General features: G+C 41.5%; 1 protein-coding gene across 4 annotated transcripts in view; it reads right to left on the reverse strand.

Moving 5' to 3' along the window:
* Positions 1 to 2,874: 2,874 nt before the first annotated feature.
* LOC132895243 (soluble lamin-associated protein of 75 kDa-like) overlaps positions 2,875 to 26,836 on the reverse strand; it is a 100,695-nt gene continuing 76,733 nt past the window's right edge. For 3 of the 4 annotated variants that reach the window (XM_060935605.1, XM_060935607.1, XM_060935608.1), the window contains 8 exons: positions 25,575 to 25,754; positions 19,101 to 19,223; positions 14,411 to 14,508; positions 10,241 to 10,283; positions 8,260 to 8,377; positions 7,035 to 7,125; positions 5,746 to 5,889; positions 2,875 to 5,492 (listed from right to left, as the gene is read on the reverse strand). In XM_060935605.1, coding sequence (XP_060791588.1) covers positions 4,302 to 5,492; positions 5,746 to 5,889; positions 7,035 to 7,125; positions 8,260 to 8,377; positions 10,241 to 10,283; positions 14,411 to 14,508; positions 19,101 to 19,223; positions 25,575 to 25,754 — 1,988 coding nt within the window. In that variant the 3' untranslated portion in view covers positions 2,875 to 4,301. The remainder of the gene's footprint in view (positions 5,493 to 5,745; positions 5,890 to 7,034; positions 7,126 to 8,259; positions 8,378 to 10,240; positions 10,284 to 14,410; positions 14,509 to 19,100; positions 19,224 to 25,574; positions 25,755 to 26,836) is intronic. The other variant, XM_060935606.1, reaches the window with a different exon arrangement.

Consider the following 26,836-nt stretch of genomic DNA (forward strand, 5'->3'; position numbering starts at 1 on the left):
AACCCATGCAGACACGGGGAGAACATGCAAACTCCACACAGAAAGGCCCTCGCTGGCCACGAGGCTCGAACCCAGACCTTCTTGCTGTGAGGCGACAGCGCTAACCACTACACCAACGTGCCGCCTGCTATCAACATGTTGCAGAAAAAAAAGTTGGGACAGGGCAACAAAGACTGGATTTTTTTTTTTTTATCTCAGAAGTAAAGATGGGGAGGGGGTTCATCACTCTGTGAAAGACTGTGTGGATAAGTAGTGCAAAAATGTATGAACATTCAACATAAAACTGCCAAGAATTTGGGGATCATCTACAGTACACATTAAAAGATTCAGAGAATCTGGAGAAATCTCTGTAAGCAAAGAACAAGGCCAAAAACCAACACTGGATGCCATGATCTTCAGGCCCTCAGGTGACACTGCGTTAAAAACAGACTCGATTCTGTAGTGGAAAATCATTGCATGGGCTCAGGAACAATTCTGAAAACCATTGCCCATGAACACAGTTCATCACTGCATACATATATGCAAATTAAAACCATACTTAAACAAGATCCAGAAATACTGCTGCCTTCTCTGGAAGTGGAAAACTGTCCTGTGGTCTGACAAATTGAAATTCTTTTTGGAAATCATGGACACCATGTCCTCCAGGCTAAAGAGGAGAAGGACCATCTGGCTCGTCATCAGTGCACAGTTTAAAAGCCAGCATCTGTGATGGTATGGGGGGCATGATTTCATATGGCATGGGTAGCGCACACATCTGGGAAGGCACCATAATTAAAGCCGAATGATGCAAACCGGTTTTGGAGCAACGTGCTGCCATCCAGAGGACATCCTTTTCAGAAAAGGCCGTGCTTATTTCAACAAGACAATACCAAACCACATTCTGCACATATTAAAATTGACTGGCTCTGTAGCAAGTGTGTCCAGGTGTTAAACTGGCCTGCCTGCAGCCCAGACCTGTCTCCCACTCAAAACATTTGCTACATTATAAACATCAAAATCCAACTTCAAACTGTTGAGCAACTGAAATTGTACATCATGCAAGAATGGGACATTTCACTTTCAAAATTACAGCAATTGGTCTCTTCAGTTCCCAAACATTTGCACAGGTGTTAAAAGGTGATGCAATACAATGCGAAACATGCCTCTGTCCCAATGTTTTTGAAACTTGTTGCTGGAATCAAATTCAAAATAAGTGGGGGGGTTTTCAAACAAAATTTCAGTTTCAATATGATATGTTGTCTTTGTATTATTTTCAATAAAATATGATTTCCATGCTTTGTAAATCAACATAGTTATATATTTTACACAGAAATGGGGTTGTAATACTGTTATAACTTCTATTTTTAACCCCCTACACCAGGGGTCACCAAACTTTTTTCTCTAGGGGCCACATTGCCGTTCCTGACTGTGATGGGGGGCCGGGGTCGGGTCAGCTATATCACATAGAATTGTATGACCCAGACAAATATGACCACCAGCAGGCCTCATTGTGTAGTAGAGATTACTAGCCTGGCACAGCCATCCCCACTACTATATCAACACTTGATTCCTGGCACATATTTGTTTATCTTTACTAGTGGTTTGCAAAAGTAGTAATCGAGTCTTCACGCTTTGTTTTAATTTGAAATACCACTGATATTCCATTTATTTATTTTCTAATAAAAATAATGTCAAAGCTGTCAAGGTAAGAAACATCTGCCTATTTGAGGTGATTGACACTGGCAAAGGTGAGTGGAAAATTATAAATTGTAGGTAGGCCTGTTGATATTAATAATATAAATAATTGTATGCAGCACTTAATAAAGGTCAAATAAATAGGCCTATAAAATAAATACATTTTAAAAAACAGTGAAATTATAATAATATGAGCAATAGATCACAGCAGTTGTGCTGTGTCCTGCACGTCATTGCTCTCATCCATGGCCAAAGCAAAAAACTCGAATTCTGACGCTTTCTCATTCAGCTGGTCATACACGTTGTCCCCCAAATCTTCGGTTCGCCTGGTCATAGTAGGTGCGGAGAGACTCGCCGCGTTGAGCGCATCCTTCTTGTCGGGACACGCCTCCTCGGCCACAGCAAGCATGCATACTTTAACAAAGTCCCCATCAGTAAACGGCTTTCCATGGGTAGCTAGTAGGTGAGCTACCTTATAGCTAGCTCAGACAGCAGCCTGGTTGATCTGGGTTTGGTGAAGGAATACATTCTGTTGTGCAGCCAGTCCGCATTTCATCCTCCAAATCCTGTCTTCTCTTGTTTGCCCTCGCAAACTAGCATACTCTTTGTGGCGGGTTTCGTAGTGACGACGCAGATTATATTCTTTGAAAACCGGCACACTTTCTTTACATACAAGATAAACTGCACGGTCCTTACACTGAATGAAAAAATAATCGGTGGTCCACTGTTGTTTAAAAACTCTGCACTCTCTGTCAGCTTTTCGCTTACCGCTAGCCATTTTACTGTCCTGAACACTGACAGTTCTCTGCGCGTGCGCTGCCTGTCACTGCTTGATCGCGAGCATATGACGAAAATTCGGAAAATATGAATAGTTCATTTTATAACTAAATATCAATTTTAATTGATAAAATCAACAAAATACAAGATGCAGACATGTTATTATTTGCCAAAAAGCAATTTAAAAAAATAGGCCATGACCACTTTTGGGGATTGCCTCATAGGGCCGGTTCAAGTGATGGGGGGCAGAGGGGCTGGGGGGCCGGTCAAAGGGGGGTGGCGGGCCGGATCTGGCCCACGGGCCATAGTTTGGTGACCCCTGCCCTACACCTAAGGGCTTTGCTCAAGGGCCCAAGAGAAACCATTGGAATAAGTATCCAGGAAAATGAATACAGAATAAGTAATAAATGTCGGAATCGGATGTATATAAAGATAACGATTTATTTGCTACAGAAATAAAGTCACAGCTTGAACAAAATCAGTAACGTGGTACAGTAATATTTTTTTTTGGGGGGGGGGGGGGGGGGGGGGGGGGGGAATCGCAAAATAGAAGAAATTCACACACAAAAAAAAACAGATCCACAATAGGTAAGGGTTGAATCAGGGTTGAAATGTATACAGTATTAGAAAACTGAACTGAGTTTCAGATGCACACAAAAGTACTTTTACTACACTTCCAGTGGAATCATCGTAGATCTGACACAGGTGAGAGGTACAGTAAACCCAACACGAGGTTCAGGCAAAACACATGGATGCCTGAGGATAGTTTCTTCGATAAATGCCATCAGGGTGTGTGCGCGCGCGCGTGTGCTTAGAGCTCCCTCGTGTTAAACGCAAGTTAGAGAAATGAACAAAAATTCATAGAGATAAAAGCTAAAATATGTTTCTACTAAAATTATCGGTTAACTTTGTTTTATGATACAGCAAAAGAACCATTTTGTCACATTAAGGCAACTGATCTACATCAGTTCCCTTATACAAGATATCTTGTGTTTGTATGACATTACTGCAACACATTTGTCAAATTTGAGGCATCAGTAGGGGATTAACTTCTCTCTTCAGCCCACAAATGTTTAAGTAAAAAGACTGGCTCTAAAGTAACGGTTATATTTGTAAGTCCCTCATACTCTCATTTACAGTTAAATCTAAAAGTTTGCACATCATTTGGCTTTGAAAGTATGTGTGGGGGTGTTTGGAAACAATCATGCAGATAGGTGACAAATTAATTAAAAAAAAAAAGCACAGTGCTGTCTCTTTCTCAGACAGAAGCATAACTGCAAATCAAATATTTTGCCAGAAGCCAGAATATTTTTATTGTTATAACATTTATTACAACATAATCCTGACTGTGCAAGCTTCAACCCTGGTGAAATGGGAAGGGGACATCAACTCGAGCGTTTTTAAAAACAGCATCGTAAGAGGGGGGCATCAGTCGTACAAAGAATTAGTCATAATCGTTACACTGAGTATAATATTGACTGTTCTGTACAGGAAGGACAGGACGATCTGAAATCTTCTGTACAAAGTATCTTTTGGTTTTTTTTACTGTTTCGGTAATAAAAAAAGTGAGTTAACAAAAAGTTTAGTAACAACTAGCAGACAGTGAATCATTGTAACCCTGAACCTCAATATAAAAATCCAGCACTATAAAACCCCACACATCAGGTTTAAGCTCAATTGTGCACGTCCCACATGACACAAGCTTTAACACTCACTAGTGGCTGTTCTGTGCCGTTTTGTGGATTTGGACCTTTCTTTTGAAATAACTATTGTGTGTGTTATTAAGGTGTGTGCATGTTAAGAGAGATTTAGTGAGCAAGTGTGTGTGTGTGTGTGTGTGTGTGGTGTGTTCACATCTTGCCACGTCGCTTGGATCGGGTTCTCTGCGTGTTCTGGATCGTTTTGGTTTTCCCCCTCAACACCCTCTTGTCGATCGCTGGCGGATCCTGTACTTGCTCCTCCTCCTCTGAACTATGCTCTGCCTCTTCCTCTGTTGTCACCTTTTCTTCTTCGGTGCTCATTCCCTTGTCTTCGACCACTTTCGTCTCTCCCTGTTCTTCCTCGTCATCCCCCAGTGTCATCTTGCTCAGTCTCTTGGATGCACGTTTGGAGGTTGGAGGCACAGCTTTGGTTCTGGTTCCCCAAAGAACCCTTGAAAAATCAGAAGCTTCATCGACATCCTTTTCCTCGCCCTCTTCATCCAACTCATCCTTTTGAGCTGCCTCCTCTTCCTCCTCCTCCAACACCAGTGTGTTCTTTTTGTCTCCAGAAGGCTGCCTCTCATCTTCCTTAAAAGACTGTTCAGATGTGTCAGTCACTTCATCGGTATCATTCACTATATCCATAGCCTCCTCCTGTCCTTGCTCTCCCTCAGCATCAAGTGAAGATGTTTCCTCAGCAGAAGGATCTACTTCATTATCCTCAGTATCAGGAGCTACTTCTTGTTCCTCCTCAGCAGCAGCAGAAGATACTTCATTTTTCTCCATTTCAGGAGCAACTTTTTCCTCCTCAACTGAAGGAGGACTTTCCTGTTCCTCCTCAACTGAAGGAGAACCTTCCTGTTCCTCCTCAACTACAGCAGTTTCATCGTGTTTCTCCTTAGCTGCAGAAACTCCTTCCTGTTCTTCCTTCGCTTCAGGAGCTACTTCCTCCTCCTCCTCCTCCTCCTCCTCAATTGCAAGAGTGCCTTCCAGTTCCTCATTAGCTGCAGGAACTCCTCCCTGTTCCTCTTCAGATACAGGAGCTACTTCTTGTTTCTCCTTGGGAACAAGGCTTACGTCCTGTTTCTCCTCAGCTGCAAGAGCTACTTCTTGTTCCTCATGAGCTGTAGGAGCTACCCGTTCCTCATCAACTGCAGGAGCTTCTCGTGTCTCTCCTCCTTTCTGTTCGCTTTCAGCAACCCTTTCCTCCTCAGCTGGAGAAGCATCTTCCCCTTTTGGTTGCACATGAGCTATAGGATCTACTTCCATTTCTTGATTATCCTCAGCTACAGGAGCTGCTTCCGGTTGCTCTGCAGCTGGTTCCTCTGGAATGTCCACAGTCTGAGCGTCATCCGGCAAAGGAGAGGGTATATATTAGAGTACAGATTTTATTCCAATAGTTAGCAGTAACTAACAAGCTTGTCAACTATATATTTAAAAGGTTTCAGTATTCTTCACGTTTATAAAAGTCCATTAAGGTTTATATGATGCACAAAAGACTGTTCTGATTCAATATCAGCTGTAAGTCAGTAGCCTCCAGAATGTCAAAAATAACAGCAATGAATTCTATGTACTAGGATCAGACTTGTACAACCTTTTGTACAGGCGCTTTGTTTCCCTTGGCCTCTTCGCCAACCTCCATCTCGTCCTTTTCTTTACCAGCAGTGCCATTCTGGATGGCAGATTCATCCTCCTCTTCCTCCTTAGCGTCATCCTGCTCGCTGTTCGCATCCACAGCCTTCAGTACAGAAAGACAGCATGGGTATCACTCATTAATGTACAAGTCTCTGCTTATACTGCAACAATTGAGTGATCTCCAAAACCAAGGAAGTCATCTGATCATTATCTAAAAAGCCTAACGTGACCTAAATAAATAAAAGGATGGGAGGAAAAGTAGAGAGAAAGCTCTACCTAAAGGAGGTAAGAGTGTAAAGCTAAATGAGGGTAATAGGAGTGGAGGCTGATGTGGTGTTCTGCTGCTCTCTCTCGCTCACACATGCTTTCTGAGATGCTTTTTTGCTCATCATGGTTGTAAAGAGTGGTTATTTTAGTTACCATAGACTTCCTGTTTGCTAAATCATTTGTCAGCAGTGCAATGCATACAATCATGCAGATACAGGTCAAACATCAGAATGGGGGGAAAATGTGATTCAGGCAGCACGGTGGTTAGCGCTGTCGCCTCACAGCGAAAAGGTCCGGGTTCGAGCCCCGAGTTTGCATGTTCTCCCCGTGGGTTTCCTCCGGGTGCTCCGGTTTCCCCCACAGTCCAAAGACATGCAGGTTAGGTTAACTGGTGACTCTAAATTGACCGTAGGTGTGAATGTGAGTGTGAATGGTCGTCTGTGTCTATGTGTCAGCCCTGTGATGACCTGGCGACTTGTCCAGGGTGTACCCCGCCTTTCGCCCGTAGTCAGCTGGGATAGGCTCCAGCTTGCCTGCGACCCTGTAGAACAGGATAAAGCGGCTAGAGATAATGAGATGAGACATAATAATCTCAAGATTTCATACAAAATGATGCCAAAAAAAAAAAAAAGTTAGTAGGAGATCTGTAGGTGGAAACACCTTGTTGATAAAGGAGGTCAAAGGAGAACAGCCAGACTGGTTTGAGATGAAGGTTACCGTAACTCAAATAACCACTCTTTACAACCATGGTAAGCAGAAAAGCATCTCAGAATGCACAACACGTGAAACATTGAGGCTGACGGGCTATAGCAGTAACGACCACATCAGCCAAAAACCAAAATATGAGGCTACGGTGGGTACAGGCTCAGCAAAACTGAACAGTTGAAGATTAGAAAAAGACCAAGTGAGATTTCAACTGCCCTGTTGGCCACTGGGGGGGAAAAAGCCTACTGTACGTGTGTGCACGCATGCGTTTCTCACAGATACCAGCGTCTCAGCAGGAGCCTCAGGCACCGATTCCACACCATCAGCAGGGACGCATTCCTTCTTCTCCTCTTCTGCAATCTCCATCCTGTGATCACACATTCACACTATTCAGAGCCACAAATTTCAAACCTGATCTTCAACAGACCCCCCCCTTCAATCAAAACAAGCTCATAAGCTAATCCACACTTTCCCGGACTCTAGGATAACATTTTACTCCTTTGTCTTGAACAAGGTCGAAGCTGAATTTCTCTAGTAACACACGTTTGGAAAAGGACGACAAATTGGCACTGCTTTTAAACATAGCTCCGGAATTATTGGCACTCTTGCAAAAGACCAGCAAGAGTTAACGTCTGTTGTTAATTAGCTAAATGTCACCGTGATAATATAAGAGAGGGTGGTGTAGTGGTTAGTGCTGTCGCCTCACAGCAAGAAGGTCCGGGTTCGAGCCCCGTGGCCGGCGAGGGCCTTTCTGTGCGGAGTTTGCATGTTCTCCCCGTGTCCGCGTGGGTTTCCTCCGGGTGCTCCGGTTTCCCCCACAGTCCAAAGACATGCAGGTTAGGTTAACAGGTGACTCTAAATTGACCGTAGGTGTGAATGGTTGTCTGTGTCTATGTGTCAGCCCTGTGATGACCTGGCGACTTGTCCAGGGTGTACCCCGCCTCTCGCCTGTAGTCAGCTGGGATAGGCTCCAGCTTGCCTGCGACCCTGTAGAACAGGATAAAGCGGCTGGAGATAATGAGATGAGATAATACAAGAGACAAATACAACCTTTAATTGAAGTAGATTTATTCTACAATAAAAAAAAAACCAGCCCCACAACGTTACAGATCCTTCACTATACCCAGCAGTTCTTTTATGCATAACCATCCTTTGAGTTATGTACAGTTTTGGTCTCATCTGATCTGACCAGAGTTTGAAACCTGGTTTCAGTGGAAGTACAGCAGTGTCTTGCACACTACAGGCACTTGTTATAGTTGTTTGATGAAATAAAAGGCTTTTTTCTGGCATGCCTTCTAAATAGTTTGTTGGCTAGAAGGTGGTGTCTAATTGTAGATTTGGAAACTCTTGTGACCCCATTTTCTACAGATCTCTGTGTGCACATCAGCTGCCAGTATTAGAAAGAAAATACCAATCTAGCAAACACCCGACCCTGAAAGCGAGACAGAAAGAGGAGAGGATGGAGCTACTGTCTTTTTTTGTTAAGATAAGAGTTAAAGACCTGTTGATTTTCTCTGGCTGGCTCTCCACCCCCTCCGCCTCTTCGTCATCGTCTCGGACTCGCTTCCGCCACCTGTGCTCACTGCTCCGGGTGCGTGTGGAGATTGGCGGATCAATCTCTACAGCGAGAAAGAAACCGCAAACGAGAGCATTTAAAAAGTCGTGTCAACATGTACAGTGCATTGCACGAGTATACAGCGCGCAGGTCATTGAACTTTTCCACATTACAGTAGTGTTATAATTTGAAACTGAAACGCATTTAAAAACGTGTCAGTGACCTGGTAGTCACAGACTCAACCAACAGATGAATACTAGGGGTCTAACGATACATTCCAGTCACGATTCAATTCATAAATCACAATCTTGGCTTCATGATTCACCTCAATTCTCAGAATATTTTGAACAAAATTTGAAAGAAAGAAAATTACGACTGAAAAGACTAATTTCTCAGTCATAAACAATGCAAAACCATTTTTCATTTCTGTATGTAAAACTAAATAAACGGAAAAAAAAGTTACTATAAACAGATGCTTGTAATATTGTAAACAAAACGTTGGCATGTTAAAACGTATAAAAGGATTGGTGACTTGTCCGGGGCGTACCCTGCTTCTCGCCCATAGTCAGCTGGGATAAGCTCCAGCTTGCCCGCGACCCTGCACAGGATGAGCGGTTACGGATAATGGATGGATAAATGTAGAAATTTAAAAATGTAAAAAGTTTATAAATAAATTCTCCCCAATGATCACATGAAACATAAATGAGCTCCGAGACGTCGTTTTAACTAGAAACAGAGCTCTAAAGTTGGCTAAAACGTCTGCTTTCTGTGGCCTTTGTTCTTGAGCACTGTAGATTTCTGTGGCCCAGGGATGGTGTTGTTTGAAGGCTACTAAGAAACTCCTTCATGGTTAAAGTGCATATTCTGGACCAATTTCGTTTTTTTTTTTTGTTTTATATGAAAGTATGTCCCTTTACACACTCATCCAGAAGGGTAATTTTGCACAAGGCCATCTGTCTACAGCAGAAAAAAATAAAATGCGTCTGGAAAAATCCCAAGGGAGTCTGGAGCCAGATTCGTGACGTTATCTGCGGAAGCGCCAGCAGGCTGCACGAGCTTTGCACGGTTTCAGTGCACAGCCTGTGTAGACCAAGCGCTCCCATTTCTCTCTCATTGTCCGGTCTTTTGGAAAACGACGAGTACTAATCCCATCAAGATTGGTGTTGCTACACCCTCCTACGATACATCTGTTAACCGTTTTAATAATTACGCGATAACGTTAAAGAAACTTGCAGAAAACCACCGGGTCGTTTTCTCATAAACAAACCAGCGCTGATGTAGGATTCAGGAGGCGGCATCCCACAGATGACGTCACGAAAATCAATGTTTGCCGTGAAATCCAAATGCCAGTTTTTTTCAGAGGTGGACCAATTCGCCTCAAATGGCTTGATTTCAACTGAATTTTTCTGGTATTGCGCAAGGTAAAAAAAAATTGCAGAGAATGCAGAATGTTACAGATATTTGACCAAAGTTTAATATAAAATAGGAGAATTACACTGATCTTGCTCCTGAATTTACCTGTGATATGCACTTTAAGATAAGATTGTATAACTGTATATCGTATAACGTGTATCGGTTGTTGTGATCCAGAACCATCTATACATTTTCGATTTATGGGTTACGCAGATTAGAACCGCTGGTGTTCAAACAGTGCAATTGCATTACATGCAAAATTGATAGAATGCTCATATAAATGATGTGAGTCGCGCATTTCTATGATGCACATCACAATCCATCGGGTCATGGTGCATCTCTGCCCAAGTATTCACTAGGGGTGTAATCACACTTCAATATTACGGACTATTTTGTGTTGATTTGCGACGTCAAAGTCCAATAAATTCCATTTCGGTTCCAGTCTGGAACACTACAAAATGTTCAAGGAGGAAATACTTATGGAAGCCACTGTACTCCTTGGAAATCTACAGACCTCCAGTTACTTTATGATGCTTGTTGACCACAATAACTTCCTCCTGTGGGAAAACCAATGAACAAGGACAGTTGAAATATGTGAAATAAAAATGAATGTACATTTCATAAAGACAAGTCCCCATATCTCCAGAGGGTCAGTTTATTCATCTTTATATTCCCTCACTTATTCACAGTTTGATATGCTTTTCATTAGATTCACATTAATCCTTGTATTCATGTGGCATCATTTTACTTAAAGGGCTGATGACACGAACATGACTCTATGCAATTTCTTAAATAAACTATACAACATGGCAAACATGTTAGATTTCTGTTATAATTACGTGAAAAGAAGCTGTTGTTACGCAAATATCCAACTTTTAATTGCACAGCGCAAGAAAACTGGGTCCGTGGCTCGCGGCCATGTTGTGACGTCAGCGGAAGAACACGCTGCGGTTCACTGGCTGTTCTACTCAATGGAAATGGCGCATGAAAACGCCGGTGAACTCTCTAGTGCTAGCTCTTCCTCTTCTGGGAGTCTAGAATTGTGTTGATCTCTTCCGAATAGAATCTATGATGGCCTACCCTCTTTACCCTTTGCCTCTCGTTGCTAGGCGGCAGTTACATGAAAGCCGCAAGCTTTCACAAGCAAATACATGACTGATATCACGCCGACTTTATGATTACATTTATGATTATCATGTAGAATCTATAGCTCTACGTACCTTTATCTTATGTCGTTTCACAACACATGTTCTGACAGGAGGACTGTCTTTGGATTCCGGCATAGCTACTAGTAGACCCCCTCCGGAATACTGGCAGTGTTGCCAGATTGGGAGGTTTCCCGCCCAGTTGGGCGGTTTCAAGTGCATTTTGGTGGGTTTTGAACATATTTTGGGCTGGAAAACTTCAGCAGCATCTGTTGCCAGATACTGCTGAAGTTTTCCAGCCCAAAATATGTTCAAAACCCACCAAAATGCACTTGAAACAGCTCAACTGGGCGGGAAACCTCCCAATCTGGCAACACTGTGTAGGCACTGCTGATGGTAGTAGCACACGTTTGTGATGAACTGAACACCCAAGAGATTCTTTTAAGCTGGGAAGGGTGTCAAAACAATCCAAATCGAAGTGTTCAGAGCACAGGACGGATGTTGGTGAGGGCTCCCACTTGTCACAAGTGTGCCTGACTTGCTTCACCCACTTCGCATGCAGCTCGGGATCTCTGGGAAACTTGAATAAACTTACCCCATCCTTGTAGGTTTTGGAGCAAAAGCCGGCAACACAACGTGAAGGCATAACTATGTATAATAATAATACTAATAATGACAAACTGAACACCTGTCGCATCAACAACAAACTGGTAAGTTAGCAGGAAGGTTCTTTCGCTGACGTCATATAGCTCCTCCTCCTCTTTCGTCTCCTGGGTGCTGCAGCCCCGTCAAATTTGCCCAAATAGCCGCGTTTATCATAACTTGTAAAATAGGCGCCTTCGTGAATTAATATATGGATCATCGGGAATTACTTTTTATGTTATAAAACATCGCCAAAGATGTCAAAAACGTGTCATCAGCACTTTAATATTAATACTGTAAACAAGGGGTTCTCTTTTTTTTTTGCAGCTAAGGACCCCTTTAACCCTTTCACCACTGCAAACCGCTTTATGGGTCTGGAAAATATGGAATCTTTCAATAAGACAGACCACAAAACCGGTCTCTTATACTGGTCACCATTATCATGGCAGGCCGCTATTCCAGCCTCACTGTAGTAGGGAAACCCCTGTGTGTTGTACAAACTGACTGGTTGAGAAGTCAGATTCTCCAGGATTTCCTGTGAGGTAATTTAGATAAGCACAAGGTTATGTTAATTAGGGTTACACATCTTTCTTTCAGTAAATATTAGTGGATAAAATGCAGATTTACCCGTGTTCAGTTTACGGTCATAAGTGTTACGTATTCTCGAAGCAGAATTCCTCAGGTTTCCAACACTACCTAATGTGTCTCACACACACACACTAGCTCACTACATTTTCTTTTAAAAGCGGTGTCATGGTTTATATGGAATTCATTAGAAAGTTACTCCGTGTTAACGGTATTACTTACAGTGGTATGCAAAAGTTTGGGCACCCCTGGACAAAATTGCTGCTACTGTGAACAGTTAAGCAAGTCGAAGATGAAATGATCTCCAAAAGGCATAAAGTTAAAGATGACTCATTCCCTTTATATTTTAAGCAAAAACAATTTATTATTTTCATCTTTTACATTTTCAAAATGACAAAAAAAAAGCAAAAGGGCCCGAAGTAAAAGTTTGGGCACCCTGCATGGTTAGTACCTAGTAACACCCCCTTTGGCAAGTATCACAGCTTGTAAACGCTTTTTGTAGCCAGCTAATAATCTTTCAGTTCTTACCTGTGGGATTTTAACACATTCGTCCTTGCAAAAGGCTTCCAGTTCTACAAGTTTCTTGGGCTGTCTTGCATGCACTGCTCTTTTGAGATCTATCCACAGATTTTCAATGATGTTTAGGTCAGGGGACTGTGAGAGCCAGGGCAAAACCTTCAGCTTGTGCCTCTTCAGGTATTCCACTGTAGACTTTGAGGTGCGTTTTGGATCGTCTTATTGTAGGACTCATCCTCTTTTTAACTTCAACTTTTTTACAGATGGTGTGATGTTTGCTTCCAGAGTTTGCTGGTATTTATTCAAATCCATGCTTCCCTCGACCAGTGAAATGTGCCCTGTGCCACTGGCTGCAACACAACCCCAAAGCATGATCGATCCACACCCATGCTTCAGAGTTGGAGAGGTGTTCTTTTCCTGGAATTTGGCACCCTTTTTTCTCCAAACATACCTTTGCACATTGTGGCCAAAAAGTTCTATTTTGATTTCATCAGTCCACAGGACTTGTTTCCAAAATGCATCAGGCTTACTTAGATGTTCATATGCAAACTTCAGACGCTGAATTTTGTGGCTAGGACGCAGGAAAGGTTTTCTTCTGATGACTCTCCGATGAAGGTCATATTTGTCCAGGCGTCACTGCATAGTAGAACAGTGCACCACCACTCCAGGGTCTGCTAAATCTTTCTGAAGGTCTTTTGCAGTCAAACAGGGGTTTTTATTTGCCTTTCTAGCAATCCAACGAGCAGTTCTTTCAGAAAGTTTTCTTCATCTTCCAGACCTCACCTTGAGCTCCACTGTTTCTGTTAACTGCCATTTCTTAACATTACAATCTGAGGAAACGACTACCTGAAAACACTTTGCTACATTCTTGTAGCCTTCTCCTGCTTTGTGAGCATCAATTATTTTATTATTCAGAATGCGAGGGAGTTGCTTAGAGGAGCCCATGGCTGTTGATTTTAGGGACAAGTTTGAGGAGACAGAGAATTTATACAGCTTTGAAATCTGCATCATCTGACCTTTCCTAATGAAGAATTTGAACAAGCCACAGCTCAATAAGCTAATTAAGGTCTGGAACCTTGGTAAAAAGTTACCGAGAACTCAAATGTATTGGGGTGCCCAAACTTTTGCATGGGTTTCCTTTACTTTTTTCACTCTCCAATTGTACAAAACAAAAATACACAAATCTTGCAGAAAACGCTGAACTGTCGTCTTTACCTTTACGCCTTTTGGTGATCAGTTCGTCTTCTGCTCATTTAACTATTCACAGTAACAGACATTTTCAGTAAGGGTGCCCAAACTTTTGCATGCCACTGTATGTAAAAAGTTACAAAGTGTATATAGCAGTCTGTATATGAAGTTACGCAGTGGTGAAAGAGTTGATTGTAATATAAATGACATGAACCACCTCAACACAGATTCAGTTTATGAACATAATTCAGCTATTCGGCTCGTTATTCAAAATGGTGTACAATCATAATTTAGTTATTGATTTGAGCCAAAGATCTTCTCCCCTCCCCCCCACTGCTGAACTTTCTTCTCAGACAGCACATTAGACCCGAGCTGATATTTATAGGATTACTTGTTTTGAATTACTCAAGTTTGGATTAAATCCACTCAATAATAACTTTAATAACGATGGGGTGAGAACTCCTGCTTTAAATAACAAAAATCTCACAGTTCTATGCAGAAAAGTTAAGTTTTTCATCTCATGACAGACAATGCAAGAAGGGCATTAGCAGCATTCGGTCATTTCAGATCAGTGACTAATGAACCTTTAAAAAAAAAAAGAAACCTACATTATTGTTGAGACAGGTCTCCTCCGATTCCTCTACCTCGCCCTCCACAAGATCTCCGTTTTGCCCCTTCTCCTCACCATGGCCACCTTTACGAGTGTCTATTTTATTACACAGGACACAAGTAATTCATGTCATCAAATCATGAAGCAATTACAGTTATGTCAGTCAGTCATACATGTGGTACACAGTCATTTTTATCTAGGTTATTTAAGGTTTATTTATTTAACATCTTATTTAAGGGTTAGATTTGTGCACAGACAGAACCTGGAGTCAATTAACTTTATTAAAAAAAAAAAATTAAAAAAAAAAAAAAAAAAAAGTTAGTCAAGCTACATACTCCTGTCTATATGGAGGATCGGCAAGAATCTACACCTTTAGCGTCAATGCAAATATTCTCACACCCTGTACGAGACTTCCTGCACTCTAGTATTCATGGATTAAAGCAAAAAAAAAAAAAGATTTGACTGAAAATTTACGGGGGGGGGGGGGGGGGGGGGGGGGGGTTATGGGGGGATTTCAATGAAATTCTACTGGGGGGTAGTCTGGTTAACACCAGACCATATCACAAGTGAAATATGGTCTGGAATCCGCCTATTGAATTTCTCGTAGGGGAGGTGTGGTTTACGATTGTCAACGGCCGTTTATTGGACGTTGCGAATGTCTATCATTTGGCGTATAAGTAGCCTATGGCCAATCATGGCAGTTGTACCCGGTGACGTAGTTAGAGCGACGAAGAAGATGAGGCGAAGAAGAGAAGGAAAGAGAAGGCAAAACAAAAATAGACTAACACCAAACTCTGTTCTTTTTTTAAAACAAACTTTCGCTCTAAACTATTCAGAACAGTGTCTAAAGCTTGATCGAAAGTTTGGTTCGTATCGCTCGCCGCCATGTTAAATGTGATCCGTAAACAGTCCCAAATAAACTACAAGCTTCCGTTTGTCGAGTAGTATGCGTCACTGTCTTTCCACCCCTCCCCACTCTCTGATTGGCTCCCTAACTCAGGCGAGCCTTTAGACCATAGTTTCCATGCTGTCTTTTCAGATCGGAACGATTGTGCAAAGCAGCATGGGATTTCCCAGGCTAACGGGGGGGTTGTTATGGGTGGATTTCGATGAAATTCTAAGAATAGTTAACTTAGAACTGATAAGTTTATTATCAATTAGTTAATGGATTAATATATTCAATTTATTGCACTCTCTTTCCATTGCTTCCGTATATTATTTCTTTGTGGCAAACCACACAAATGCAAGCGCCTGGAATGTTTTTAGTTTTTTGCACCATTAACTAAATGGCTTTCCGTTTTCACCTATTTCGTACGGCCAAGCCCACCTCCACTTGTTTTTTACCCCTTTATCGATGGCAGACACATCAGTGCCTTCTTTCATGTAAAGCGCATCCATGCTGCCGAAACCGAAAGCAGAATGACATGCTCCTCTATGCTCGACGTCAATATAGAAAAAAGTTTGGATCTTCGCTTAAATTAAAATTGGGGTTTGACCTTACTTTGTGTTGAATACGACTTCAAAAACAATTCAAGATTTTATTAAGAGAAATATTGTGGCCAACACGAGTGTTAAGTTACCTAAAAGATTGCGTGAAGTTGGCTGCTATCTACTTTGCGTTCGTTCTCATTTTCCTCCATCATTTCATAGGCCAGAAACAGATGTTTCGACGTAATTTAACTTAGTAGGCTATGATTATTATTTAACCGTAGTCTTCTAGACATTTTGACTGTTTGGGGCATTGAACGCTGGTGTATGATTTTCAGGGAATAAAAGTTTAGCGCATGTCGGAACATCATTGCGCTCGCAGCCTCCAACTCCTCAAACGTCCTTTAAATTGTGATATAACGTAGGCTATAAGGCACGGTTCTAACATACCTTACACACTGGCCTAACGAAAATAATAATTGTTGGGGCGTCTGCTGATTTGTTAGCTATAAATTTAGGTCTAATTACTTCTGACAGTCTGTAAGCACTGCACCGTCGGGTCTTCAAGTCTGGCTGAAGCAGAGGAGCGGGCTTTCCGGGGTTTATTTTTTAACATGCTCTATTTCTATATGTCCAAGTTTGAACTAAGTCATTTTGGCAAGATTTAATTTAATACAAAACAGAAATGGTCAGACACAAGCACGCCAAGCACACGGGAATGTATTTTGCTAATTTTGACAGCACATGTTTTTTTAATGCCGCACCGTAGACAGCGAACGTTTAAACATGATCAAACATAGGAAATGAACGACACAAAGCATGGCTCAAAAAACAAAAAAGTTAAATAAACCCTGCTGATAGTTGATGGTGTTGCAACACATCAGTGTTATAACCCAATCTCTACCCAACCACCCGTCATTTTAATTCTCCTCGGATCAGCACCGACCTCACATTTGGCCTTGGGAGAGTTCAGTTGACGGAAATCCGTCACACGACGGAAAACTTTAATCCATGAGTATTTTGCCAACCTTAAACTTGTCGGCAAATTAGCAAGACACTTTTGCTGCTGAATCAGATGTTTAAGAACAGACAGGAAGAGTTTTGAGTTGTTGCAGCAAGAGAATGGATTACAACCCCAAGATTTTTATAGATACATTCAGTTTAGGCGATACTTTCAGGAACATATAGCTAGAGCAATAGAGGGGCAAAAGACAGGTATTTTAGAAGTGTTCCAGGGAGCTAATAATTCAGTAACTTGCAAGAAGGTTGTATCTAGATTGTACCAGGCATTACGTCAAGCTAGTCCAGACAACACTCTATATATTAAGGATAAATGGGAAAAAGGAAGGTAATCTTACAATATCTAAAGAAGAATGGGGAAATCTGTGGAAACTACAATGGAGAACATCATGCCCAAACACATGGCGTGAATATAGCTGGAAAAACTTAGAGATATTTTATAACACCATTACAGCAGCGCACACAAATATCTAGCACTGCCTGCTGGAGGGCCTGTGGGGCAAATGAGGCCAATCACTTTCATGTTTTCTGGGATTGCCCAATAACACCATACTGGCGAGACATCCACTTTCACCTGAACAAGATTTTTGAAGTAGACATTCCTTGTAGAGTTGACATTTTATACTTAGGAAATATATTTCACTTGATTGTTGGGACTACTGGGATAAAAAGTTGTTACTTGTACTACTGGTGGCGATTAAAAAAAAACAATATCAAGAAGATGGTTAAAGTCAGACCCTCCTACAATAGGAGAATGGCTAGATGTAATTCATGATATACACACAATGGAAAAGTTGACTTACTCCCTCAAAATAAAGACTGACGACGTTTCTAGAATCTGGCTTAGATGGGCTGGGTATGTTGAACAAGTGGGTTTAAGATCAGATTTTGTTTGAGGTATCTTCCTGTAATGTATGTATGCATGCCACTTTTCTTTTTCTTTAATTCTTTTCGAAGGAAAAACAGTGAAACTTACCCATGTTCTAATTGTTTTTATTGTATATAAAAATGTTCAAAAAATGGCCCAGGTACACAATGTTGTGACGATTATGGATGGATATTTTTGGGTTTTCTCTGCTAGAAATGGTTTTATTTGGGTTTGAATTGTTTACCTATTTTAGTTTTTGCAAAGGAAACTACTGTGTAAAGAAAGAAAGAAATGAGAAATGGAAGGATAATATCCTCTATTGTATGTGACCTGGGCGGCACGGTGGTGTAGTGGTTAGCACTGTCGCCTCACAGCAAGAAGGTCCGGGTTCGAGCCCCGTGGCCGGTGAGGGCCTTTCTGTGTGGAGTTTGCATGTTCTCCCCGTGTCCGCGTGGGTTTCCTCCGGGTGCTCTGGTTTCCCCCACAGTCCAAAGACATGCAGGTTAGGTTAACTGGTGACTCTAAATTGACCGTAGGTGTGAATGGTTGTCTGTGTCTATGTGTCAGCCCTGTGATGACCTGGCGACTTGTCCAGGGTGTACCCCGCCTTTCGCCCGTAGTCAGCTGGGATAGGCTCCAGCTTGCCTGCGACCCTGTAGAAGGATAAAGCGGCTAGAGATAATGAGACGAGAATGAGAATGTATGTGACCTGATGGCTAAATAAAGAGAAAATTACAAAAAAAAAAAAAAACAGACAGACAGGAAACACAAGTATCCAGTGCCAGGAACAAAAACAGCCTCTGTTACATTTACAGCTTTTACCAATAAAGTTATTGGTAAAAGCTATGAATAATCATAAGTTTCAGTGGAGCCAAGGTTGGAGGATTAAGGAGAGACAGGACTGCTAAGGTTATTAGGTCAAATACTTTAATGAATGCCTCACCAAAGACTAGCTAACTTAGCTAACTTGCAACATCAAGACTATTTACTGTAGTAATCATCTAACTTAGCATCTTGGACATCGATGGCTAAATTAAGTCCACGTCCATAAAATATACTTTTTTTTTTTTTTTTAAACCCTACACACAGAGTTTTACCTTTATGTTTCTCTCCACATATTGATTACTACTTTGATTTAAACACTGATTTACCAAAGGGGCGACAAGGTTGTTTCTTCAGTCCAGTAATGTAGGTAATTGGTCAGATTTCCCCCAAAATTATTGGTTTCTATTTGGTAACTTTTGTATAGGAAAATGTTTAGGCCAGTTGCAGTTTCCCCACAAATTTGCCATGTCGTGGCTCTAGTAGTAGCAAATAATTAATCTGGCTGAAACTAAGGCGCTGAACATATGGATTTGATCAAAGTATTTACCGGTCAGGGGTCTAGAGTTGAGTTTATGAGCCACTCTGGTCCTCTGGTAGGGGCCACCAGTGCCCTCCACCTCCCAGAACAGGTCTACATCAGCGGGGTAACGGTCCAGATAACGCCTACACACTGCAGAGAGGAAGACAAATTCAATGGTCTACAGATTCTAAAGTAAAAAGGGCTGGTTTTTCTTCTCCTGGATATTTACTCTATTCCGATATAAAAAGAGTCATCTTTTAAGGTAAGACGCCAAGTAGACATGAAATTTTGGGTAAATCATATTTCAAAGTTTTTATATAAACTGCATCCAACGTGTTTTCTTTTATACTGTAGAAATAAACACATCAAATCTCAACTGAAAAATGTGTTGTCACAGTGCAATATCTGAAAATTAGCATAATTAAAGACGACTTTACGCTCTGCCCAACTGGCACAATCATATCTTGACATACTGTGCATTCCTGAAAGCCTCATTTACTGATATGTCAATTAACGTGTCATTGTCGTATGCCACATCTTAATTCCATCGCACCAACTAGAGTGGAAACATGCCCTGTGTCCGAAATCACTCACTCATTCACTACTCCCTACATAGGGAATTACTATATAGAGGACTATATAGTGAGCTTATTGATTAAAAAATAAATAAATAAATAAATAACAACCCCGATTCCAAAAAAGTTGGGACAAAGTACAAATTGTAAATAAAAACGGAATGCAATAATGTACAAATCTCAAAAACTGATATTGTATTCACAATAGAACATAGACAACATATCAAATGTCGAAAGTGAGACATTTTGAAATTTCATGCCAAATATTGGCTCATTTGAAATTTCATGACAGCAACACATCTCAAAAAAGTTGGGACGGGGCAATAAGAGGCTGGAAAAGTTAAAGATACAAAAAAGGAACAGCTGGAGGACCAAATTGCAACTCATTAGGTCAATTGGCAATAGGTCATTAACATGACTGGGTATAAAAAGAGCATCTTGGAGTGGCAGCGGCTCTCAGAAGTAAAGATGGGAAGAGGATCACCAATCCCCCAAATTCTGCGCCGACAAATAGTGGAGCAATATCAGAAAGGAGTTCGACAGTGTAAAATTGCAAAGAGTTTGAACATATCATCTACAGTGCATAATATCAAAAGATTCGGAGAATCTGGAAGAATCTCTGTGCGTAAGGGTCAAGGCCGGAAAACCATACTGGGTGCCCGTGATCTTCGGGCCCTTAGACGGCACTGAATCACATACAGGCATGCTTCTGTACTGGAAATCACAAAATGGGCTCAGGAATATTTCCAGAGAACATTATCTGTGAACACAATTCACCATGCCATCCACCGTTGCCAGCTAAAACTCTGTAGTTCAAAGAAGAAGCCGAATCTAAACACAATCCAGAAGCGCAGACGTCTTCTCTGGGCCAAGGCTCATTTAAAATGGACTGTGGCAAAGTGGAAAACTGTTCTGTGGTCAGACGAATCAAAATTTGAAGTTCTTTATGGAAATCAGGGACGCCGTGTCATTCGGACTAAAGAGGAGAAGGACGACCCAAGTTGTTATCAGCGCTCAGTTCAGAAGCCTGCATCTCTGATGGTATGGGGTTGCATTAGTGCGTGTGGCATGGGCAGCTTACACATCTGGAAAGACACCATCAATGCTGAAAGGTATGGACCCTTTTCACGTGACGTCACGACAAACGCAGCCACCATTTTGGACATGTACTACCAGTAGTTTACCACAGCCAGCATTGAGGAACGGCAGCAAAAAAAGTGTTTATTTTCAGCAAGACTTCCATCATGCCACTATATTGTTGTGCACCTGGCTGTAGTAACCATCAACAAACAAGGCAAGGGTTATCATTTTATCGGATCCCGAAGGAGAAGATGGATAGCGGCCATTAAAAAAAATTAACAGATTGGCAGCCCTCGGCATACCAGCGCTTGTGTAGTGACCACTTTGTTGGAGGTAAGACGAATAAAATTAGCCAGAAAAGGCATTACATTGCTGTTAACATTCTGTGGCGGCGAGTGTGTAACCAAATAGGCTAAAATAACCCATTGTAACCTCTTTGTTCTTCTGTAGTAGCTATTAGCTAACGACATTAGTTAGTGTTGTGTTCCTTTGCTGTTGGTAGACTGTAGGACAGATCAGAGGCAGTGTCCTACAAACAGCGCTTAATTTGAGGGGGAGCAAGCCGGAGCGCGCTCCGGAACCTCGGGCGTTGGCTCCGGCAGCTATTTACACTGGATTCGGTGATCCGACACCTCTTTTGACTATGTAACAAAAAAAAAAAAAACCCAAATAATTAAATAAAAAAAATGCAAGTTTATTTAGTGTTAATGTCTGATTTTGATATCTGTCTTGGTGATTTCTCTCATGAAACGACATCCACAAAATATCTGCAGATGAACTTAATTTGCAGTGTTATTACAAAACATGCCCAGAAGCGCAGCGCCCCGCCCCCTTTTTTTCCGCACCGGAGCCGCTCATCCTCTGCGCTCCGGGACCTCCCACTTTACAAATTAAAGCACTGCCTACAAATAAGTGTTCAAAACAATAGGAGCATGTATTTGTCTCTTAAATCCAGGCCGTTCCCTGTAATCTGTAACACTGGGTTGGAGAAAGTAATGGCAAATAGCGAGTGCACAAGCCATAGAAGGTAAACTGTACACAGCGCCAGGGCAGTGTGATGGTATGTCTACTTTTAGATTGTGTTAGCTTATCAATGAACACACTCGTCACTCGATGAGTTTCACGTCTTTACGACGGATACTTAAATGTGTGTTAGGTATTATTGTTGCAGTCTAAGCAGTCATTGTAGCAGCTAGATGAGCGAGAACCGAAAGGGTCTGTGCCATAAACCGTTATTTCTGTACGGCGTTGCTAATGTGTCGTTACTGTTATTTCTCCCTCTGCTCGCCCTGTAAATGCCCTACGTCGCTGGATAGCGAAGGTATTTTCTGCATCTCGCTCCTTTTTCTTGTATGTTCTCCGTTTGTCGCCTTCCTCGCATTCAAACCAATTCAAGCCGAAGTCCGCTACATGTCCAAAATGGTGGTCGCGTTTACGAAGGTCACGTGACTGAAAAGGGTCTATATCCAGGTTCTAGAGCAACATATGCTCCCATCCAGACGACATCTCTTTCAGGGAAGACCTTGCATTTTCCAACATGACAATGCCAAACCACATACTGCATCAATTACAGCATCATGGCTGCGTAGAAGAAGGGTCCGGGTACTGAACTGGCCAGCCTGCAGTCCAGATCTTTCACCCATAGAAAACATTTGGCGCATCATAAAACGGAAGATACGACAAAAAAGACCTAAGACAGTTGAGCAACTAGAATCCTACATTAGACAAGAATGGGTTAACATTCCTGTCCCTAAACTTGAGCAACTTGTCTCCTCAGTCCCCAGACGTTTACAGACTGTTGTAAAGAGAAAAGGGGATGTCTCACAGTGGTAAACATGGCCTTGTCCCAACTTTTTTGAGATGTGTTGTTGTCATGAAATTTAAAATCACCTAATTTTTCTCTTTAAATGATACATTTTCTAAGTTTAAACATTTGATATGTCATCTATGTTCTATTCTGAATAAAATACGGAATTTTGAAACTTCCACATCATTGCATTCCGTTTTTATTTACAATTTGTACTTTGTCCCAACTTTTTTGGAATCAGGGTTGTAAATAAAATAAAACACCCCGCTTTCGGACACTCATCCGTCGCGCTGTTATTTACGTTATTACTGTTGCACACTTAAAACGTGCTGGATCCGTCAGCTGGTGGATTTTCAAAATAATAAATACATGCATTATTTTTGTGATAAATACATATTATACTGAGCGCATTTCCCACATTAATCAAAATCATTTTTTTCAGTTCTTTTAAATCAAGGCTGAATACCTTCTTTTTTGCCGCTGCCTTTTATTAAAACAAATTTGAGGCTTTTGATCTGATTTCTTTCAACTCGACTGCAATGCATGATGGGGATATATTGCTTGGTTCGTGACCATTGGTTGTATACTACTTTTTGTGATGCATTGTGGGACACAGAGTGCGCTATATAGGGTGTAATAATGCTCACTATACATTTGGACAGCACTACAAAAGGGCGACCTCACTATATAGTCCACTATATAGTGAGTGATTTCGGACACAGGCACGTTAAACCATACTATTTTTGAAACCATTTTTCTCAAAATGTTTTTTTATATTCAGAACCAAAAATTAGAAGGATATTTATGTCCCCTAAATGTTTATTATTGTTGAATTTGCATTTATACTGAAAAAAAGGCACTTTTTTTTATTATAATAGTGTATTGATGAAATGGAAGAAATTTTAAGAGAAAAATGCTCTGTAAATATCTTTCTCGAGAGTCTGTCCATGGCGAACTAAATATTTTAATTCTAAAAACAAATCAAACTAGTTTTTTTGGTATGCAAATGGTTAATATTTAATTAGACAAAGCCTCAAACTTAAGCTCCAAACCAAAAAATAGCAGTAAATACATCAGCGATCAATTAGCAAAGATTATTAGTGATCTCTGTTGGTTGTAAATACCCTTTGACTAGTGTCTTAACCAGTTGAAAAGGTTTTCACTTGAAACCGAAATCTGTGTGAATATTCTTTTTATTTATAAAACATAGTAATATAACTGTATGCAACCACTTGGAAACTGCATGTGCACTGTCATTAGGCTGCAGATATTCACAATCAAGATTAATATACCATCATAAACTCACCATTTTGAAATAAATTCAAATATTTCAATAATTTCCTCCAGCACTGTGTGGGCTAACTGGCATGAAAACCAGCAAATAATGCCGCTTTTCCACTACAAACGCGGCTGAGCCGTGCCGTGTCGAGCTGAGTCGAGCTGAGCGGGGCTGTTGGAGTTGCATTTCGACTACAACCGCGCTGAACCGTGCTGGCTGGAAGTGGGTGGACACATTGGGTGGAGTTAGCGAAAGCGGGTGGACGTCACGTGATGTCGTTAAGCAGCGCAAACAGTGACATCAATGACAGTGGCGGAACAAGTCAGAGCCGGGCCGGGGGCGGGGCAAATGACCGGGCCCTTTATTAAAGCTTATCATAACATCATTTTAGGCTACAAAATGTCCGCAACTGCGGTGTTTACCAATTTCAACACTACTGGGTGCAACTATGTTATTTAGTACATCAAGTCCTTCAAACGAACATGTAACTCAGAAACAAAAAACATTAGGATACTGTACATGGCTCATAATAAAACATCAATAGCCTATACTGCGCACATTATTTGAAGGGCATACGAATGAGCGCTCAGAGGTTGCAACGGTGACAGGAAGAGTCAGAAATAAAAGGAGGGCGGTGCAAACCTCACTGAATGCACTGTGTTTACCAATTTCAACACTACGGGGTGCAACTATGTTATTTTGTACATTAAGTCCTTCAAACGAACATGTAACTCAGAAACAAAAAAACATTAGGTGACATACTGTACATGGCTCTAATAAAACATCAATAGCCTACTGCGCGCATTATTTGAAGGGCATACGACGAGCCTTGCGCTCCGCGAACTCGTCCACGATGCTCTGTATGTCACTGATTCAGTGAGCTTTTAAGCGGTAGTCTCACGACCCGAATAGTAAACAATAAACATGGAGGACATGGAGTCGTTAGTGTGGCTGGTCTTGGTGCTGTGGCTTGTTGTCACCGACAACGCGGACAGATACTGGCAAGAGCGTATAGATGAGGCGAGGCGCATAAGGCTTCAGAAATTCTCGTAATTCGTAATTATTCTCCTTCCGGGTTTGCGGTGTTTACAGATCCCAGCGCGCTCGCGGGGCGTGTGTGGGCATGTGAGGACACTCCTCCTCACCAATCAGTGCACAGGGGAGTGTCTGCTCACGCCCCCAACCTCACTCGGCACGGCTTGGCTCGCTTCAGCCCCACTCCAAAACGGTGCGAGTTTTAGGGGCTAAGCAGGGCTGAAACGAGCTGAGTCGTGCTGGTTTTTGGTAGTCGAAACGCGAGCCGTGTCGGGCTGAAGCGAGCTGAAAAAGGGTAGTGGAAAAGGGCCAAAAGGCAACCTGGTCACCTGTCTCGCACACATTTCACAAAGCTTCCAATTTAGCGAGATGTACCAGACAGTTAGTTACAAGAGCTCGGACAAAGATGATAAACGGGTGTTTTAACTTGGACTATTTGCTGATTTATTTATTTTTTAAGTTGTTGCCAGGTTTCCAGAGAGATCCTGGAAGAAAGAATCAAGGTGTCCAGGTCTACAGACAATTAGAAGGTCCATCACTTCGTTTAATATTACAAATCCATCATCTGTAGAAACCCATTGGTGATAAAATATTTTAGCATGGGCCACAACTTTCCCACATGGTCTGCTTGGTAGTGAAATTGAAAATCTGTAACAGCCAAGTATGAATGTAATTCCAAAAACCTAACCATTAAAAAAAAATTTAAATAAAATTTAAATTCTTACCATTTGTCATAGCTGGAGACAAAGGGTACTTCAGGCCAAGATCGTCATCGTTAAAAGAATCCACAAAATCCTCCAGTATCTGCAGCCCATAGCCTTTTCCCCGGTGAGCTTTCCTTACAAATATGGAGTCCATGACAGGAAGGCAGTATCCCTGCCTCAAATAGTTATTACAAACACTACCTGCAGGAGGCACAATAAAGAAACCGAATGAATGAATGAATTGCAACATACCGATAAATTATTTCAGTCACTAAATACAAGATTCCTCCCCCCCACCATTGAAACAGATTTTTTTTGTGATATTTCTCTTCTCAAGAATCATTTGAATCTCCTGTTCTCCCAGATTCAGATCTGGTGACTGGGAAAGCCACTGATGTACACTGAACTCACGGTCATATTCATGTTGTATATTACATCAAAGATGCCTTATTACATCCATTTCCAATGGATGTAGCCTTGACCTGGACGAGAGATCGTTAGGTGGTGCCCGACCTTCATTGAGTGCTTCAACTCTTAACGACAACACTCCAGGTGGTGGGTCAGCAGTGGTGGCCAGGCCACTGCCCTTCTCCATGTGTCCGGCTAGTATCTTTCCTCTTCTGCCAGAACCAACAGGAGGGTCTTTCTGCCACTTCTAACAACCTTCACACAGCAGTTTTCCTCTTCCGCCCTCTGACTCCGACAGCAAATTCCAGACTAAATGAGATGGAACTAGCTGGAGATGACCCGAGGCTCAGTATCATGCAGGAAGTAGCCGTTATGAGACGAGTACATTATAGCCATAAAGGCAGGGCTCGAAATTAACTTTTTTTCTTTGTGTCCCCCAGTGGTCCAAAATTCTGTGTTGTATTGTCCCGAATGGAAGCAATAGTGTCCCCATTTTTTTCCTCTCTGAAATAACCAGTGGTTAATATTATCATATGAAGTTACTATTATATTTGTAACTATGCGATTTTGAACCCTTTATATCATTTTTACAATAAGTCACAAGACACAAGCGACACATGTCCTATACATCATTTACTTCAAAATTACAGTTATTGCATTTTCAGTTTATTAAACTTTGGCGATCTCACTGTATGAATAGATCCCCGTTTATTTAAAGGGGCCAACTAGCTCATTCAGAAAATGTTTCAACTCACTACATCTGCAGTACACTTTAGTTGAAAATAAGATCCCTTTTATGTTCATTTCATCTACTTACACCTTGAATATCTGTTGGCATTTATAAGGCCAACTTATCAATTTCACCATTACCGTTA

The sequence above is a fragment of the Neoarius graeffei genome, chromosome 12 (genome assembly GCF_027579695.1).
Source record: "Neoarius graeffei isolate fNeoGra1 chromosome 12, fNeoGra1.pri, whole genome shotgun sequence".
NCBI lineage: Eukaryota > Metazoa > Chordata > Actinopteri > Siluriformes > Ariidae > Neoarius > Neoarius graeffei.